The sequence below is a fragment of the Gavia stellata genome, chromosome Z (genome assembly GCF_030936135.1).
Source record: "Gavia stellata isolate bGavSte3 chromosome Z, bGavSte3.hap2, whole genome shotgun sequence".
Taxonomy (NCBI): domain Eukaryota; kingdom Metazoa; phylum Chordata; class Aves; order Gaviiformes; family Gaviidae; genus Gavia; species Gavia stellata.
Genome location: NC_082637.1, coordinates 87,472,283 through 87,491,766, shown reverse-complemented (window position 1 = coordinate 87,491,766; position 19,484 = coordinate 87,472,283). Strand labels below are relative to the sequence as shown.

Below are 19,484 nucleotides of genomic sequence, written 5' to 3'. Positions count from 1 at the left end.
TTCTCCTGGGATGTATAGTTAGAAGGGACATATTTAAACATGTCACATGATAATTTCACTCTACTCCACATTGCTTGGGCTTCGTCAGTTTTGGGCATCACATTTAAGAAATGGTTTGAGCCCGTGGCAGGGTCTTCCAGGGGAAAGCAACAAGAATCTTCAGAAGTCCAGGAAAAAAGTACAGTGTGGAAAGGTGGAAAGAGTAGTTTGCTTAGACAAGAGGAGATTAAGAAAGACGTGACAGCAGTCTACGGGTATGGGAAGGGATGCTACAAAGAGAAGGGGCATAAACTTCCTAAGTGTCAGGAAGTAAAGGGCTGTGGAAAATATTCCTCTGAAAAGGGTAGTCTGACATCGGAATAGACTTGTATTTAAAGCCAAAATACTCATAGTATGTCAAGCAGGGTAGTTTAGTTGTCTCCCCAGTAATACTGAGGGATGTGGTTTCTCCGTAGTAGCTGGAGAGTGTGCACAACCACCCACCTTGCATAGAGAGGAGAGCTTTGGTGAGGAAGGTTTCCCCTTGCCTTCCGTTCCTTGGGGCTGTCAACCACAGGTGGGGGAAGCAGAGCAAAAGGCAGGAGGTCTGACAGTTTGGTTGTCCGTCGGGGCACAAGGTGACGTTCAAGCGTGAACTTAGCTAAAAACATGAAATGAACTTTAGGGTGGTTGTGGAGTATTCATCATGGGTATTTTTTTAAAAGAATTTGGGCAAGGTCACACTGGACAGAAGCTTAGATATAGATGACAGTAACTTAGAGAACTAGGAGAGATGACTTCTTTCCTCTTTCTTTTTATTTTCTCCACATTGTTTTTTGTGCAAGACTGGAGTTTAGTGCGTGGGTGCTGAACTAAGTTTGTGCAGACAACCTTAATTGTGATATTTCCTGATACCTGTAGACTTGACAATGTTTTAATAGTGTCTTTGGGTAAGGAAGGCACACATGTTAAACATATGCTATCATCTGGGGAAACACAATATGGACACTTTTTAAGGTTTATTAATCTGCCACACTGGGGAGTCCGGAACTGGACACAGCACTCCAGATCTGGTGTCTCAACAGTGCAGAGTAGAGGGGAAGAATCATGTCCCTCAACCTGGAGGCGACGCTTTTCCTAAAGCAGCCCAGGATGTTGTTGCCAGGATCTTCTTCACTAACTTGTTTCTTCAGGTCTCGTTTTAAACTTTTGAGGAACTTTAGATGTATGGTCTAGAAAATATTTCCCACTTTCTTCTACATTGTACATCTTTCCCTTTCCAAACTGTGGCAGCTTGAAATAATATTATGGTTTGTGAAGTTTCAGAGACAGTAACACGAAAGGAGTATCCATTGGAATGGAGAAATTTGCTTCAGCTGATTCTTGCCAAGGTTTAGAAATATTTTGAAGTTGAGTAATTTTTAGGTATAGGCTTATTTTGGTAGTTGCTTTCCATTTAGTTTGAAGCCTATACCTAATTGTCATGGTAGCTAAACACCTGGCTAGTTAAGACACATTTTACCAGGAATATGAAAATAATATTTCTCTTCTATTCTTGGCTTGGTTTTAAAGCACTTGAGTCTTAATTTCAAATAATTTTCAATGTGGAGTTCATGCTGCTTAAGTTTTTTAGGTGCTTTTAGTTTTGAATGTCTCCAGGAACAATGGTCTGTCCCCTGTCCCTCTCCCTGTATATATATATTATTTTTTGGGGGGGTGGGGGGTGTCTTTAGCAGGTATTTTGTCACCTTCCAGATTTGTACCAAGTCTGCTAAACTTTCTTTATGTCAAGAAAGCGTGTATTTTGTCTAGCATTGCTGATCTTTTATTAACAAGGTTGGGGGTTGGGTTTTTTTGTAAAATTGCTTTCCATCTGCTTTTCCCCCTCATTTTCTTGTTTTTTCTGTGTCCTTTTTCATGGTTTACAGTAGAATTTAGTAACAAAGTATGGAGAGTCTGAAAATCTAGGTTTCTGTAAGATTTTCTTTCTCTTCCTTTTTCCTCCTTCTCCAGCACAAGGAATTTAGGGCAAAAGGTTTTTGCTTTTTCGGACTATGTCACATCGTTAAGCTGTTGTAACCGAAATGGTTCTTCTGCTTTCATTTGTGAGTATGTTAAAAACATAAAGGATTGGAGGATTGGCTACATTGTCATGTGGATTCTTGCAACATTTTTTTGCTGTGTTGCAATTGTTCTTGGTAGTTGATGTGATATTTTTCTTTGCAGATTCATTTTGTCCTGTGTTCGTACTGCAAATGTGACCTTATAGTGATCGGTACAGCTTTCATTTAATTACAAAAAAAGAATTCTTGTTTACGTAAGGATACCTTGAAGGTGATGCTGTTTCAGTGCAGAAAATTGTCAGTTACGTGAAAAAATGTTTTTATTGCCTATAATGTGCTTTTCAGGAGTCTGTTGTTAACGTGCAATGAGGCTGATGCTGGTTCATATTTTTTCCATGTGGCACATTGTATAATGTATCTCTGCTTTTCCTGTGTTAATGTGTAGTCTTGGAAAGCAGTATGATCGGCTGCTGTAGAGGTTGACATAAAAATAAGAACTTCTAACATGGACAGACCTTAGCACATATGTATTTTGTTTACATGATTTGTTAGGGTTAGACATTATCCATCTGATCATAAGGTGACATGAAAGTAGAATAACGCAATGGATTGTTTGCCCTTGCCCTGTAATTACTGTTCTTTTATCGATAAACTCTGTTGTAGCTGTTACATTTTTCAGCTACCACGCTATTCAAATCAATAAGTTATGTTTAACAGCAGCATTCCTTCTGAAAGTCATCTAATCACAGTCTGAAAGAGTTAAGAAGAGTCTGCTGCTTCCTGTGACTTAGTGGTTAGTCATTGTCTTTTGTGAGAGCGATTATTTATTAATGTTAACCCAAAGAATGATAAAAGAGATTTTAAGGGAAGTCCTTTGTTACTCATTTAAAATAATATTTGGAATCATAAGGAAATCCTAGAAGATGAGAAAAGTGCTGATGGTGTGTCAGTACTTGGTAGAAGAGAGTGCTTCAATCAAGATGACAATAGATTGTTTAGCTGACTGTCACAACTTGCGTAAAAGAAGGGGATCCTAATGGAAAATTCTATTAATAAATAATTAAATAATGGAATAAACCCTGTTTGTTCAGATAATGAGTTTGCTTGATTACAGTTACTGCTTCAGTATAATAGATATAAGATTTTGTGAAGGAAGTACTTTAAGATACATCTCATTCAAACTTCAATACTGTTTAGTATCAGTAAAATAGCCACGTCACGAGGCACTTGAATGTCTTTCTGAAAAAGTTTTAAGTAACAGTTTTTAGGAGTGGTATTCTTCTGTAAATACTGCTTAGGAGTGATCTTGGGAAAGAATGTTCAATCGTTACTAGTAACATTTGTTTTAAACCCAAGATCAGTCAAATGATGATAAATAGTAAAGAATTTATTTTGTATTACCCAGTTATTTGGCAAGTTAGGTCTACAGTCTAAAAAGCTAAATTAAAAAAGCAGGTCAGGTTTTCAGAACTGAAACAAGGAAATCAGAAAAAATGGGGAACTTCCTGAGAAGCTGCTGCTCTGGTGGTGTTTGTCCTATGGAGTTTGGCTTGCATAACACTGTCAATTGGGATTTTTAAAATGGAAGGGGATAGAGAAACTGAAAAAAAAATAGTTTGAGTTAGAATCAAAATTTCATAGAAAGAGACTCTGCTAAGCTTGTTTCGTTTACCAGGAGAAAGAGAGAGGACTTGACTGTAGCATCTGATTAAGTAAGGGAAAAACTTAACATACAAAGGCATAGTAATAACTAGTGACTGAAGCCAGAGTAATTCAAACTGGAAATAAAGTGCGAAAGATAGTGACTAGCCTTTCAGACTATCACAGCAAGTGATGGACTCTTTAGCTCTTAATAACTTTAATTTGGGAGAGGGTGCCTTTCTGGAAGAACTGATGTGGTTAAACACAAGTTACTGGTCTTGGAAATTAGTAGCTAAAGGAAATACAAGGCCTCTGTTTAACAGGAAGTAATTTTGTGGGCCCGTCTGGCCTGAAACTGTAAACCTTCCAAGCAAAAGTCATGAATTTATGGTGATGCTTTTTTGTCAGACTAAGTTGCATCTCCAGTCTCTTTCTTCCTACTCATCTGCTGCTTTTATCTGCACCTTTGAGTTTGGCAGTACTTGGCTGAACTCTGCTCTATCACACATTCTGCAGCTACAAAATTTAAGGCAGTCCTCCTCCTCCTTAGTAGGGATTCATTCAAACTGCTAGGAAATGCCATGTTTTCCATAAAATAGACAAAGAATTTTACAAGGTTGGTTAAGAATGATTGGTGAAGTTTCTTTAGCTCTTGTCTTGGAGTGTTTGGGCTTGAGGCTAAACCAAAGCATTTGATACATCTCTTCAACCTCATTGAAGTAGGTCAATGAACAGGTAGAATTTAATTTTTTCAAGGACTGTGTTTGGGTAACTTTGCTTAACAGCATGGCAAATAAAAGCTATCAGTATGTATGGCAAAAGGATCCAGAATAAAAAGAGAACAGTTGTTGCCCAGTTTTTTCTTCTGGAGTTCAAATCACAGGTGCAAATGAAACTGCCAGATTCATTGTCATAATTATCATCCGCTTTTGTGCACAGCAGTAATCCATCATCCGTCGTGCAGGGTGGAGGACTAGGCCAGCAGGAATTGCCTAAGGTTTAACAAAGATACGTGTAAAGCTGTGCACTGACAAAGGTGTAATTCCCAAACAGCAGTGCAGGCTGGGGTATGGCTGGGATGTAGCTCTGCTAAAAAGGAGCTGGAGGTGCTGTTGGATGGCAAGCTGAACAATGCCAGCACTGTGCCTTTGTGGCAATGAAGGCAAACTGAGTCCTCCCTTGTATTGGTAAGAACGTACCTAGGGTGCTGTGTCTGGTTTGTCCCCTCATTTCAGAAAAGACATTGAAAAATTGGAGAAGGTCCAGCAGGTGCCCACCAGGATGATTAGTGTGTTGGAAGGATGATTGGCTTGTTAGAGAACTCAACATTTGGAGAAAGGTTCAAGGAAGTTTGTAGAGGAGAGAAGGCTTGGAGAGATTTCATCAGTTATCCAATACCTATAAGGTAGCTATGGAGGAATGGTTTTCTGTTCACAAGGATGCATGGTGAGAGGTGAAATTTCATCTAGGTATAAGAAAATCTGTTAGAAATACTGAACATTGGAGTAAGTTCCTCAAAGCCATGGTGGAATATCCGTAACTGGAAATATTAAAGGCTCATCTTGGCAGCACCCCGGCTTACCTGATGTAAGGCTCTGTAAGGCCTAATGAAGTAAGGTCCAACAGAAGGTTGGAGACCAGATCATTTCCAGTGATCTTTTACGACCTAGACTGCTCTGTGATGCCGTGGTTAGAGCTGTTTGGCAGTCTTGGCTCTGGACAGATATCACAAGGTTGTAGATTAGGCAGTAGCAGAGCTGTCTAAAGGACTCTGATTACAGTTACTTACTTAGGCAAGTAGTGGAATATTTTTAATGTAAATACTAGATTTTCAATTTTTAAAGCTGAACCAGTAAGTAAGATTAAATTTACTTGCCTTGCTTTTTTATCTTTGCTCTTTTTATTGTTTTGTAATTGAAAGTAGAAGATCTACTGATGAGAAAAAATTAAAAATACAAATTAAAATTTTAAGATTAACTTAATCTTAAGTAATTAGCTAAAAGAATAATATGTTTACATTATTCACATGGGGTTTTTGTGTATATATATATATATATTAAAATGTGGTGCTGCTTTATGACAATCCAGCAGAAGCAAATCTGTGGACTGCATGTGTTTCACGGGGTCATTTGCTTTGCCTGCCAGATAGTTGAAACGAAGCAGTACTTCTTGGTTCAGCTGGCCAAATAGCACGTGCTGCCTCTCAGGTAGAGGGCAGAGCAAAGACATTTGAGATACTGTATTAGTAAAGCTGGGAGAAATGGTAAAACAGAAGAAACAGGTGTCCTACAGCAGGAAAAGCTGTGGGCAGAGCTGTAAGGCAGATTTCTTGAGGCAGAGGCTGCTGCAAAGAGGAGGTACGTACACTATGGGAATTCGGGGTATTTTAGTCTAATTCTGAAATAAGGTATCTTGATGATGAACTGATGTCTTCAGTAGCCCTGCATGCTCATTTCAGTTGTGCGTGATTTGATTCTGCATAGCATCCATCTGTTTTGGATATTTCTGTGTCATCAGAGTCTCTGTGGTAGATGTAGAGTAGTCAAGTGGGGTGGTGATACTTATTCTTTGCATGTGCACATCCTGGAAGGTGTTGGAGGAAACAGATATGTCACAGAAAGCTGTGTGCAGCTCTTACCTTTCCCTGGTCTCTTTTTGTGCATCTCCTCAGCAGGGAGTCTGGAGTAGAATTAGAAATGCCTTGTTGTGTATGAGGATCTGGGCTACAGACCTGAATTCACTGCATTTCCAGCCGATTTGTCTGTCTTCTTTTCAGGAGTCTTCACTTAATGGCAGACAGCCTTTCTGATAGTCGCACTATTACTTAAGAGCAAAGGGGGAGAGAAAAAAAGTGATTTTAAACTACTAGACACATATGCATATGTCTGGGGGGTTTTAGCAGCTTTTGATGGTAGCCTAAGCAGAAATCATTTCCCTAGAGTTTTCCAGTCTCTCTCTTTCTCTCTTCTTCTGTGGCTGTCCTGCAAATTACTTTGGTGTCTCTCCTAAGAGAAGGCTCTTTTAATAGTCTTCCAGTTTTTCTGTGTTCAGAGGCCTTTTTCTCTCCCAGCTGACCCATGGGATTGCTTGAGAGATGACACTAAAAAAAGATTAAAAATTCTGGCTTTGTCCTGTAACTGCTTAGTATGTACAGAGATGAGGCTATTGAGAGTTGGTCTTCTCCACCCCATCTTTCAAGCCAGAATCCCGTTAAAACCAACAGTCTAGTACAATCATCTTAATCTCATCCAAAACAGTTTTTTTGTGAACGATCACAGGGCAATTTCAGGTATATTATAAAGTAATATTGTGCCAAGTCCTTGTGACTTACACTCGTGACTTACACTGACAGGAAAATCTGATTCTGTAATTAAAGAGCATTTCACACAACTGTTTTCCAAATAATTATATTGCTTCAACATTTCTTTTTGTCCTCATCAGCTGAAATACAGCCCCATGCACTAATGGAACAACACGGTACAACTCTTGCACTGAATATAGCATTATTACATGTTACAAGGGCTTTTTCTGAGGCTTCAATTGCAAGGTGTTAGTTAGTCATAAATGTTAATTCCTTGAATTTTCCCTAGCATCTGCTTTTTGTGGAGGATTCTTACTAGCCTTTTAGAGGAAGGTGGTGGTGAAAGGCATCTTGAGATTAATGTCCTACTCATCAGTGTACACTCATCTTGGGTACTGAGATTGGAAAAGCTGGGGAAGGTTCTTCAAAGTTCTTCTTAAAACAGGAATGCAATCATCCATAGTTCTGAGCATTGAAGGAAATCATTCAGGCTGAATGCCCAGATAATGGGAAATAAACAAAAAGAGGTTATCTGAGAACATTTTGGTTTTGAGGAGTTGAGTAGTCCATAACAACACCTGCAAATTCCTCCTGTGAACACAGTTTTCCCAGGCAGCATTCTCCTGCCTTCGCTGCAGGATCATTTCTTCTGTCCCCAGAGTTGCTTCACTGATTCATTAGTTAACTGTCCGTCTGCCTCAACAGAAGTACGGTTCTCCATACACTTAATTATTGAAATTCTGCATATTTAAGAGAGTAGTGTATTATGTGTTGCTGTGGTTTAACCCCTGTAGGCAGCCAAGCCCCCTCAGCTACTCGCTCGCTCTATGTCCCCCACAGTGGAATGGGGGAGAGAATCAGAAGGGTAAAAGTGAGAAAACTTGTGGGTTGAGATAAATGCAGTTTCACAGGCAAAAGCTGTGTGTGCAAGCAAAGCAAAGTAAGGAATTGCAGGTATTTAGCCATGTCCAGGAAAGCAGGGCTCCATCACACATCACGGTGACTTGGGAAGAAAAACACCATCACTCTGAACATCCCCCCTTTCTTCTTCTTCCCCCAGTTTTTATTGCTGAGCTTAACATCATATGGTATGGAAATATCCCTTTGGTCAGTTGGGCTCAGCTGTCCCAGCTGTGTCCCCTCCCAACTTCTTGTGCACCCCCAGCCCGCTCACTGGTGGGGCAGGGTGAGAAGCAGAAAAGGCCTTGACGCTGTGTAAGCATGTCTCAGCAATAGCTAAAACATCGGAGTGTTATCAATGCTGTTTTCATCACAAATCCAAAACATACCCTGGTACAAGCTACTATGAAGAAAACTGACTCTATCCCAGATAAAACCACTCTTGTGTATTCAAAGCTGTTGCTACTACAGAAGACTTCTTGATGATCATTTTGAACCTCGTGTTTGGTTGATAAGACCATCATGTGGTAAACCTCCCAGAGGCTGTGTTAAGGTTGTGCTGCCTCTTTTTGTATTATTTTGACATGTTTATTTGATCATGTTTGCATATGTTTGTGAAGGTAATTTCCAGCATTTCAAGAAAGTTAAACTGAAATAATTAAAATTTCAGCGTGTGGTATTGTGTTGACTCTGCCTTGTGTAAACAACTGAGTTGCTGACACAGTTGGGACGCTAATGCATATAGCTTGTAGACCTCTGTTTTTTGAGCTTACGGGGTAAAAACACTGGGAAATAGCTGCTGTGCAAATAAATCAACCTTTAGGGTAGACTGCAGTCAGGTACTTTATCAGCAGGTTCCACCACCGTTTGGTAGAATGTGAAGATGTACTGAGATTCAAGGACTTTGGGATTCTTGCCAGTTTCTTTGTGTTCTGGTGGTTAAAGATCCTGCTCTTCTAGCCATTTATTACTCCCCTTCTGTGCATCTTCCCTCTGGCTTTTTGCTATATGGAGCATGCTTTAGGCAAACAGGTAAATTTTCTGGAAGTTCTGATAAGTCTTAATAAGTCTATATTAAATGTGGGCAAAAAGCAATTTTTACTTCAGCAGATCTGGGCAGGCTTTAAGGGTAATGGCAAGAGGCACACGCTGCTAAGCTGATCCTCTGGCTAAATTTCTGATCTCTGCAACATGGAGATGCTGTAGCTGCTCATTAACATCAGCAGAACTGAGCAGAAGATCCTGTTTCTGAACCTTTTTCTTATACAAGAGGTAGACGTTTTAGCTGAACTTTTCCAAAACTGTTTAGTCTAAAGCAGACGGGAAGTAATTAGCTTTCAGAGCTGAAGTTTGACAAACCTATAAGCAGCTGAAAATAGGGTCTTATAAGTGAAGGAAAGTGAAGTACAACCTTCATTGAAGCAGTTGTTACTAATGTCATCTGTAGTGCCCTAAAACCAGGAATAGGTAGACTCTAATCAGACAGAAAATACTACTAAGATTAAAGTATGTATTTTTTGCTTTGTTGAGCCAATACAGAGAAGGGACTAGAGCCAAACTGTGACCCAGCCATCTCTTTGAAGAAAAACTGTGTCTTACTCAGTCAACAGTCACATTGCACAGATCTAACCCATACTCGTCCCTAGCTTGCTTGGGATGTCAGAACAAGACTCTAATTCAACTGTATTCTAATAAAGCTGTGCAATACAAAGAAGCAGTCTGATGACTCCTGTTCAGATTGTGTCCAGGTAAAACTGATGGACTAGATGATCTCCAGAGGTGATCTCCAGAGGTCCCTTCCAACCCCTATCATTCTCTGGTTCTGTGACTTGTGCTGTTTGAAAATACTGTTGCGTTTTCTTCTTATGTTGCACTTGTGGTGGGTTAGCACTACAATTATTTATAGCCACTATTTGGAACATCCGTAGCATTGAGTTAATGTCAGTTATTGCTAACATAGAGCAAAATCATATCTACGGGTTTTTGCTACATTTCTAGCTGCATTTACACTATGAAGAGTAATTGAAGTCTGTAGTAATCTGTGTATGTGCATTTGTTTGAGTGGGAATATATGATAACGGTGTTTAGTTTGATTTGAAGACTAGCACTGTTATACGGTCACAAGCTTGGTGGTCCAAACTTCGAGTACCACTTTACAAACAAGAACATGAAATATGTATGTGTATTCCCTTAAGTGTGCAAAAGTCTGTTAGATTTGGTTGTTTTTTATTTTGGTTTATTTTTTCTTAAATTTAATGATAACTTGTTTGTGAATCCATCAGTTCTGTAGTTGCATTAGTAGGGTTGTGATCAAAATGCAGCCTTTTTGTCTAATGTGAAACCATGAAACTGGAATATTTCTGCTGTCAAGGTATTTTAAGTATTGCTGGGCATTGAGTTGAAGAGGCACAGAATGTGCGTAAGGTATTTTGTGATAGAGTATCTTAAGTTTGTATGGGAGAGCAAGACAGATACAAATAAGTATACATTCTCTTGGCAATAAACTTATTTACTGTAAATATTTCTTCAGGTGAAATAGTAACTTGTTTATTAGGAAGTATGCTTGCTGTAGCTAATACAAAAAACAATCACAGAAAAGATTTTTAAAAGAATCGTCTAAGTAATTGTACAGAATAACACATTTAAAATAAATCTGTATTTATTACGAGAAACTTGATGATGGTATTTGTGACTTATGTGGAGTGGTCAGTTTATGCAGTTGAAGATCACTGGGGCTTGAAACTGATGCCTAGAATAAACTGCAATTCCTGCATTTGCCTATAAGCAACCATTCAGAGAGCTTTATAATTTCCCACTGTTCATTTCTGCACCACCAGACTATAGTTGATTCGACACCTGTCTGTCAAAAAAAGGAAATCCAACCCTCTCATCTAATTTCTTCTATTTGTCATTTAAACAAATATCAGTGAGGGATTCAACAAAATGTTGTGTTCACACAAACAATGCATAAAATACTGTGTGCTTGTTTCATCCTCATTCTAATATCAAGTCCTCCCTCCAGTGGCTGCTGTAACAGATTTTTTACTTTGTCAAAAAGAACTGGAAATTCTCTCTCTCTCAAAGCTAAATTCAGATTTACTTGTTTGTTTATTTATTTTGGTGCTTCTAGCTTGGCAAGTGAACCTGTTAAGTTATCTACTCCTTCCTCAGTGTCAGGGACTTCATCTGTTAAAGGAAGAAGAAGGGTATCCATCGTAGAGGCAAGAATGCCAGGGACTCTTGGTTACTGCATTGATTGATCTGATTAGGGGATGGGGGTTAGTATGTCAAGGTAAATCTGTTCAGATAAATTTTATGTTTCTTCCCTTGGGTAATAACAAGTCTTTGAACACCTATATCTATTTTGTAACTGCATTAACTTACCTATACCCAACTATGAATTTTCGAATCTTGTGTAGGGAGGACTAGCCAATTTGTATGAGTAGAAAAATTTTCAACTAGGCTATCACGAAACACTACTAGCACTTCTAATAATTTTAACTGGAAGTGGTTAGTTTCTTTTCTCAGCAATTTACAAGAATGTACATGGTTTTGTGCTGCAAATATACAAACTGATGATAGACAAGATTTTGTATCCAGTGATCTTTTGTCAGTGGACTATTTGGAAATATCTGAGAAAAGTCTTTAATACCATCCACATGTGTGAATCGACATTTGAGTCATTTTAATATTTACATTGACTACATTTATGCTAGAAAATACCAAAAATTGTCTCTGTGGCTTTGCTGTTATTTTTGTTGATCACTTTTATTGTAAGTGCTAACGTGATTAAAGTGTTAGCCAAAAGTTTAATATCTTAACTGAATTGTGTTGAGTTGCATCATAATTTAAGAAGTACACAGTCTAAGCAGAGCTTTCCTGATGGAGTTAGGTCTTTAAAAGACTTTTGGCAGTGTACTGTCATTTCCCATTACCTTAATCTGAACGGCCTTCTGCAAAGGAAGGTGTCAAAGTCTCCCACAGGTCCAACTTGTAGAATGGATTATTGGGCTTTCTTGAATGCCAACTTAAAAAACCAAACAACACCCCAGTCCCCATAAAACCCTCTCCTTAGTAACTGTCACCCCTTTAAGTTGCTGTATTTTTCTTTACAAGAAACTGTTTCGTGTAATAGGCTTCCTCTAAAGACAATAGAAAAATAGTCTTTATTATGCTTTACTTATTTCTATTTTTTTTTCTGCTGCCTTTACAGTGAACTACTTAGAAGAAACCACTTTGGGGTCTTTCTTACAGGTCTGTTAGGGAGCCAGTAGTACAGTTGGTGAATCCTATTACTCTTTGTTTGAAAGTTACAAATTGCTGCAGAGATACAGTTTGTGGAAACTCATCCATGATAAAGTATATTGGGGAAAAGAATAAAACAAATTGGTAATGACTGACAGATAAAACAAAGAACCAAAAAAGATGAAGGGAAAAAGAATTCAATGCACAGAAGTCTCTTTATTGAGAAGGAAGAAGCGGTGATTGTGATGTGGTAGTTTGCTCCCTTGGTGTCAGATCCAAGATGAAAGAGATCGCAGATTTGAATGTCTGGGCTGCCTTGTGTGCAATAGGAGAAATTTAGAAACATATTTTGCATGTAAATTCTCACCTTGTATATATTGAGGTTTGTTCTGTAGATGGACATTTACTCTACATTTCAATGCTGATAATGTATTGTAGAGATCAGTGGTTTAAAACTGTGTACTCTGTAGTTTTACTAAAACAAAACTGTATAGTACAGTAAGAACAATAAAATGGAGTTAATTGATGATGAAAATCCTTAAGGATTGTGGAAGTTCTGTTGATTATGTTTTGTTTTTTCTTGTATTTTCTGCTTTGGATTTGAAAGTGTGGTGGTTCTCCAAAAGGCTTGTCATTTACTGACATTACATTAGAATCACAAAAAAAAGAAGTATCAATTAGATAGATGTCCTTTTAGGAATCGGGAGAAGTTAGTGTTCATTCTTGTGAACGTGAATCTTTGACCAAACTTGATACTGGAGTGTGTGTCACACTTTGTTGTAAAACATCTTAATCCAGGATAGTGTGATGAGACTTTAGAGTGTCCAGTATAGTTTTGAAGGACAGGAAAAGTTAATTTTGATTTTACCTTACATACCATAGGGGTTTGTAGTACTCAGGAAAGTTTTGCTTTTGGAACAAGTTCTGGTTTTTGTGATGTAAGCAGTAGCAAATGAGATCTGTTGAAGTAGAACTCAGTAAATTCGTTAATTTCCAACTCTGGTTGATTTTCAGGTTGTCTTTTGAAGATTAATGTACATTTACCTCAGTATTTTAAATCTGTTGACAGTTTGGGTAATGATGGCTCAGCTCCAGCAAGGAGGTCCGGATGAAAAAGAGAAGACTACTGCATTAAAGGGTATGAGTCTTTTTGCCTTCTTTTTACATATATTGACATTTCAGAACAATTATTAAGGAAAGAAAAACAGTTTGATATAACTGTGGGTTAGAGTGTGGGAATTGCAATACTGGAAGAGACTATTAGTCCATCTGTGCTAATGCTTTTTGTCTAATGGTGTGTCCATTATCAGTATTTTCATAACATGATATAAAAAAATAATGATCCGTGGTAAGGAGTAACAGAACAAGATATCTGTTAATTTTTTTTTAATTTTCATAATTAACCTTTGAGAAAGTTGACTGGTGCTTTTGTGTTCTTAGTTTCTGGGAGTTTTCATTTAATTTTTATGCCACTTATGTTTTATAATTATGCAACCATATTACAGCTTTTTAAAACTCTTTGAGTAGAATGTTAGCAGGGAAAACATTTTCAGAACATTGATGTCCATGTTTATTTTATAAACTTTTCTTTGTATCCTATGTTTAAAAAACATAAACGGACCTAAATGACTTGGTACAGTAATTTTGTTGAGGAAAAAATAAATTAAATAAATGACATCTTATAGATACTGTTTTTCAATTTTGGAAGTACATGGAGTTGGTTAGACGTATGAGGAAGCTAACCAAATATTGGATTTAAAGTGTTTGCATCACACGTTTACTCTCTAAATTGTCTTTCAAAAGAGAAAAAAGAATGTATCTTGCAACTCCAGTGTAAAAATTGGGGTTCTACCAAAGTATTATTAGAAATATATGTTATATTATACAGTGATGGTAGATGGTGTTTCTTCAGCTAAAACTTTTTAATTGTGAAAACCTGTGTGGTGCTTTTTTCAAACCTTGTATTAATTCTGTCAAATTAGTATATTTTGATGAAATTATACTTCATGTTTGGAAAAGTAAAACTCCCACTTTATACTTGATCTTAATTCGATCTTCATTAAGGATTAGTGTCCATGAAATATTCCATATAATGAAATGATGATTCCATATAATGAAATAATGATTCCATATAATGAAATGATTTTAATGAGTGATTTGTCTCCTGCAAATCACTCAGTTTTGTGCTCTGTTGAACCAGTCTCGAGTTGGAGAGTCCAAGATCTTAGGCAAGAATGTGGATCAGATCTTGAAAGAATCTCCAAGTTACAAGAAAAACTTCAGCTAATTTTAACTTGAAAGTTGCACAGGAGGAAGGTGGCCGTGTCAGTGATCGGAGCACAGGCCTATTGCAGTCCTCCTGAGTGACTCTGATGGAAGCTGTAAATCATGACAAGCTGAGCATTCTGCAGATGAACTTAATGTAGTTCATATAGTATTGCCCTTGCTACTCAGGAGATGGATATTTATATAGTAACTGACACTTCTGTGTAAACACATTTCCAAATAGTTCACAGTAAGAAGGCATGAAAACTCTGGTGAAATTAAATTCTAGAGGTGTGGTGTGACTGGAGTCTCTTCACCAAGGAGAGAAAGATGTGCTAAAGACTGTCTTGCTACCTTGATGTTGCAAAAGTACAGAGGAAGAAAGGGCACACTTTTTACATCCTGTTGTGAAAAACTTCTTTGACAAAGTTCTTTTCTTTCTCTTGTCATTTGGTTAAGGACCGAAGCAGTTCCCCCAGAACTTTCAAAGGACAGTGCACAAGAACAAGCATACAATTGCTTATGTGAATTGAATGTCATGGGGCTTGCTGTTAAACAGATTTGATGTAAAAGTGAGCTATGGTTGAGAAAAGCCACATTTAGAGATCTTCCAGTCAACATCTGATGTTATATAGCTATTTAGATACCACAGAGACGCTCAGATACCATAGTGTGGGTTGGAGAGACGTTGAACTTCAGTGGCCATACAAGACGGCCTTTGGTTCTCCAGCTTTACCCAGTGAAATCACTCAGAGAAGGGGGAGCTGGAGACAATTATATGGATGATGGAGTGAATGTCATGTGAATCTGAAGAGTTATAAAAGAGCAGGCCACCAAACTGTCAAGAATGTTGAAGCTAATTTTCAGTACATTTTAAAAACTGTAGAAATTTCAAAGTATTAATGTACCAATACTAATCCTGGGTAACATGGGTAACCTATAGGCTTGTCACTGGCGACAAGACTAAGCAAAAATAGTGCTACAAAACCTATTCAAATAATGATTTTAAGTAATTAAAAGGATGGAAGTGTAGTTAATGTCAAACAAAGCAAGTTTAAAGAAGATGAGTCTTTTCAAACTGTTTTCTTTCCTTTGAGCTACAACTTTGGATGGTAAAAGTTATAAACCAATATAATTAGAATACTTAATGCATTTCCTTGGTAATGCATGGTATCTTGATTTATGAAACAATAATAGTGAGAAGTCAGTGTAGCACTCCTGAACTGAATGTTTGTGTGTGGTCTTCAAATTCATCTACGAGGAAGTAGGAAAATATATTTCAGTGGAATCATGCTGAATCGTTTCTTGATGATTTTTTTATTAATAATCAGAAAGTATGTTAAAAGGATAGCATCAGGTTGCGTGGGTGATGAGCAATAAGGAGAGGAGAGATGATTGTACACTATTATCTGTGTATGCAGTAATTGTTTAGTAATTAGATGTAAGCAAAAGATGTCCCTATATGCTTGCCTTTGGTTAAATGTAAATCCTTAAATCCAGGGTAAAGAATGCAGACTATACTTATTTTGATGTACAAGCATTAATGAATGCAGGCTGTACTAGGATATACCATCCTGGTCTGAAAAGGATGTGTATGTCACGGCTTGCTATAAAATGGGTGGCAGTTTTCTCTACCTTGAGGGTTACTGAAGGAGGGTGGTTGAGAGAAGGATTGAGATAACTCGGTCTATTTGGGTATCAAAGGGAAGGTTATGGAGTCTTGTGGTCACAGCTGGTAAATACCTGTGAGATGAGGTGCATTTGATAATCTGAGCTCTTCAAGAAGGCAAACAAGAATGTATCAATGACTTGATATTGAAACTAGGTAAGTTCATGTTAAAACCATTATGCATGCCAGAGACATATTTCTAACACTGAGGGCAATAAATCATTAAAAGAAATCACTGTATCTTTGGTGGCTTCTCTGTCCCTGGACATTTTTTTATCAACATTAGAGATAGACAGGTAAATAAATAAATAAGAAGATATGCTGACAATGTGGCCCAGCTTTTCAATCTGGAACAAGATTTCCCATAATGAAGTCCTATGTTTAGTAATATGTAGGATGTCCTTCTGCCTGAAGATATACAAATCTGAACAAACACATTTTGTCAGTGATAATAGTGAAATAAAAAAGACATAGCATGCATTATGTAATTTTTCTTCTCCTTTTTTAGATTTATTGTCTAGAATAGACTTGGATGAACTAATGAAAAAAGATGAGCCACCACTTGAATTTCCTGATACTCTGGAAGGATTTGAGTACATTTTTAATGAAAGTAAGTTGTATGAGCTTTGTAAAGGCTATACTTAGAATAATGTTGAGAGGTTATCAGAACTTTAATTATATCTTATAAGTCCCTATTAGAATTTCACACTTTTCTGTTAAGAATAAAATTTTAAGCCTTAGTGTTAACAGACTTGTAAATCTAGCTAAGTAATATTTTTTTATTTCATAAAATTGTCACAAAAATCCCTCATTTTCTACAATACTGTAGGTTTGTACTGTGCATACTTTATGACTTCCTTTTTGTATTACAGAAGTGTTGATACAAAAATTCTGAAAGTAATTTCTGTAGCATTAACATTAAAAAGCAAAATTAAGGAGTGGTCACTCATTTAAGAAACATTTTATTTACTGATTCATATTTACAGATACAAAATAAGTTGTTATTATTTAGCTAATAATTTATCACAGCTCTTTCATTAACACCAATAGGAAAACACCTATTTATATTGATGGAAGGATGAGCAATGTCATAGACTGTCTCTTACTCTTCGGGTGTGGGTCACATTTTTGCATTACAGCTAAATGTGTGATGACTACAAGTGCTTCCACCTAGCTGAATCTGTGTGTTAAATGAGTTAGTAGTATTTATAATTTCCAGTGCATACATTTTAAAATCCGGCTGAGAAATAAGCCTCTGAGCTAAAGTAGTATCAGGCTCCAGGAAATGGCTCTTTCAAGACTGAAACCTGTAGGACAAATGGGGACGTTTACAATTTCTACTTCTTTGCAGTGCCTGTTCTATGAACAGAGGAACTTTAGTTTCTAAATCTGCCTGTCTTACATCTTCCACTTTTAAAGAAAAAAAAGAGCTTTCCTTTAAATGATAGTCATTTATGCAACACTTAGCTTTTTAATACCCTGATGGCTTTCACAGGAAGGTACTTAGAGACTAAAAGTGTCATGAAAGTGATGCTCTTTCTTTGATGGGAGGGGTTCAGCTCTGTCACTTTTCAGCTCCTTATTTTTAGATCTGCACAGTGTCTACTGTCTTCCTTACTGACTTCAGAGTTAATGGTTCATATGTGGTTGATAAAAAGGGCTGAAATTTGAATTTTGGGGAATGATGTTTTAGAATGATGTTATTGAATATTCCATCACTAACCTCACAGCCTGAGTAATTACCACGGAATGCAGCAAAACCTATTATATATGCTACTGGTCAGCAAAGCGAAAAGGGTTCCATTTTGCTTTTGCACATTTAATTCAAATGTTCAGTAATGTACTCTTATGTCATAATCATGCTTCTTTTTATGATGTAAAAATAAGGAAGCTTTTTATCAGATTTAAAGAATCTGAAGAAGACAAGGGTTCCAGAAAGCCAAACTAAAAATATACCAGATATTTGCTCCACTTGTGGAGAGAGCAACTGTTGAATGGCATATTTGAACAGTAACTAGCTGAGAAGGAACAGCTGAAGGTAGAGTTATGATGAAAATATGAGAAGGATATTTGGACCTGATACAGGGATATGAAGTTGGGGAGAAATACTCCCCTGGTGTCTGGTACATGAGGTAGGACAGGTCTGGAAAAAAATGTCAAATAAGCACATAAGCGTAATATTAGAGATACCAGATCTTAAATGTTTTAAATAAAACATCAAGAATCAAAATGTAAAGGTCCTGAAAAGTTGTGAGCTGAGTTAGCAATTTTTTACTATTCAAGAGGAAATATTCTGCTGAGAAACCTTACTTTTATCATGCAGACATTTCAGCTTTCAAAGGAGATACTTGTACCTATCCCTGTTTTTAACGTTTCTCTGATTCACTGCAATTTTGTGATGCTCTGAGACCGTAACTTGTGTTTTGTCTAATAAGCTGAAACGTTACTGGTAAGGTATCTGTTTTCCACAGTTTGCTTCTTATTTGGTTGCCATTTTATTATTATTTTAACTCAGTCCATGTCTTCATCTGTGGTTGGGTATGCTACTAAGCATTTGCTATAAATAAGCCCAACTGCACAAAGTTACATTGGAATCTAAAAATAGCATGTGGTTTTGCTCTGATCAAGCATTCTGATTTGTTCTACTGTTGTAATCTCAGTGTACCCTCAATCTAAGAGCTCTTACTTGACTGCAGTGTGCCTAGGAGTTAAGATGTTTACCTTAACTGTGGACATGGTTTTTTTCAGATAAATTAAGAATGTTGTTAAACTTGAAAATAAATGTTTCCTTTCCTTCCAGCCTCCAGCTCAATTTGTACTCACATTTCTTCATAAGTGCAGTTGGTTTTGAAATAGGGGAATTTAGCTACAATTTGATCACCTAATTGACATTGAAGATCAAATATTAACTGCTAATGTTTACATTTCACTGTTAATCCATAGAGGTTGAGACATAAATATTTATTGCAAAGCAGTTTGGCATTTGATATCTGCATGTAATTTCACTGTCATCACTTGTGTTTAGCTTTATCTAGCAATATATACCATTCAAGGGGAATGCATTTTGTTGTTATGCTACAATTGTTTTCCTTCAAAAATACCATAACGAAAAAAGGAGAAGGAATTCATAATATCCCGCTTTTTAGATGTAGACTTCTTTTAAAATGTTCGACAATTAAATATATCTTACTTTTAATGAAGAAGTATATTAAAATGTGATGGTTTTGTTTCTTTTACAGAAGGGCAGTTAAGACACATAAAAACTGGGGAGCCATTTGTTTTTAATTATCGTGAAGATTTGCATAGATGGAACCAAAAGCGCTATGAAGCTCTTGGAGAGGTATATAAATTGTGTGTGTGCATGCATGCGTATATGTATTGGTGTGCTGTGGTTTTTGTTGTGTCTCTCTGTAGAAGTGAT

The 19,484-nt window shown here is 37.1% G+C and overlaps 1 protein-coding gene across 2 annotated transcripts in view; it reads left to right on the top strand.

Annotated features, from left to right (window-relative positions):
- Window positions 1–19,484, top strand: part of ARB2A (ARB2 cotranscriptional regulator A) — a 267,179-nt gene that overhangs the window by 8,720 nt on the left and 238,975 nt on the right. Inside the window, exons 2-4 of one of the 2 annotated variants that reach the window (XM_059833865.1) lie at window positions 13,199–13,267; window positions 16,572–16,673; window positions 19,303–19,403. In XM_059833865.1, coding sequence (XP_059689848.1) covers window positions 13,207–13,267; window positions 16,572–16,673; window positions 19,303–19,403 — 264 coding nt within the window. In that variant the 5' untranslated portion in view covers window positions 13,199–13,206. Of the gene's footprint in view, window positions 1–13,161; window positions 13,268–16,571; window positions 16,674–19,302; window positions 19,404–19,484 lie in introns of those variants that run through there. The other variant, XM_059833863.1, reaches the window with a different exon arrangement.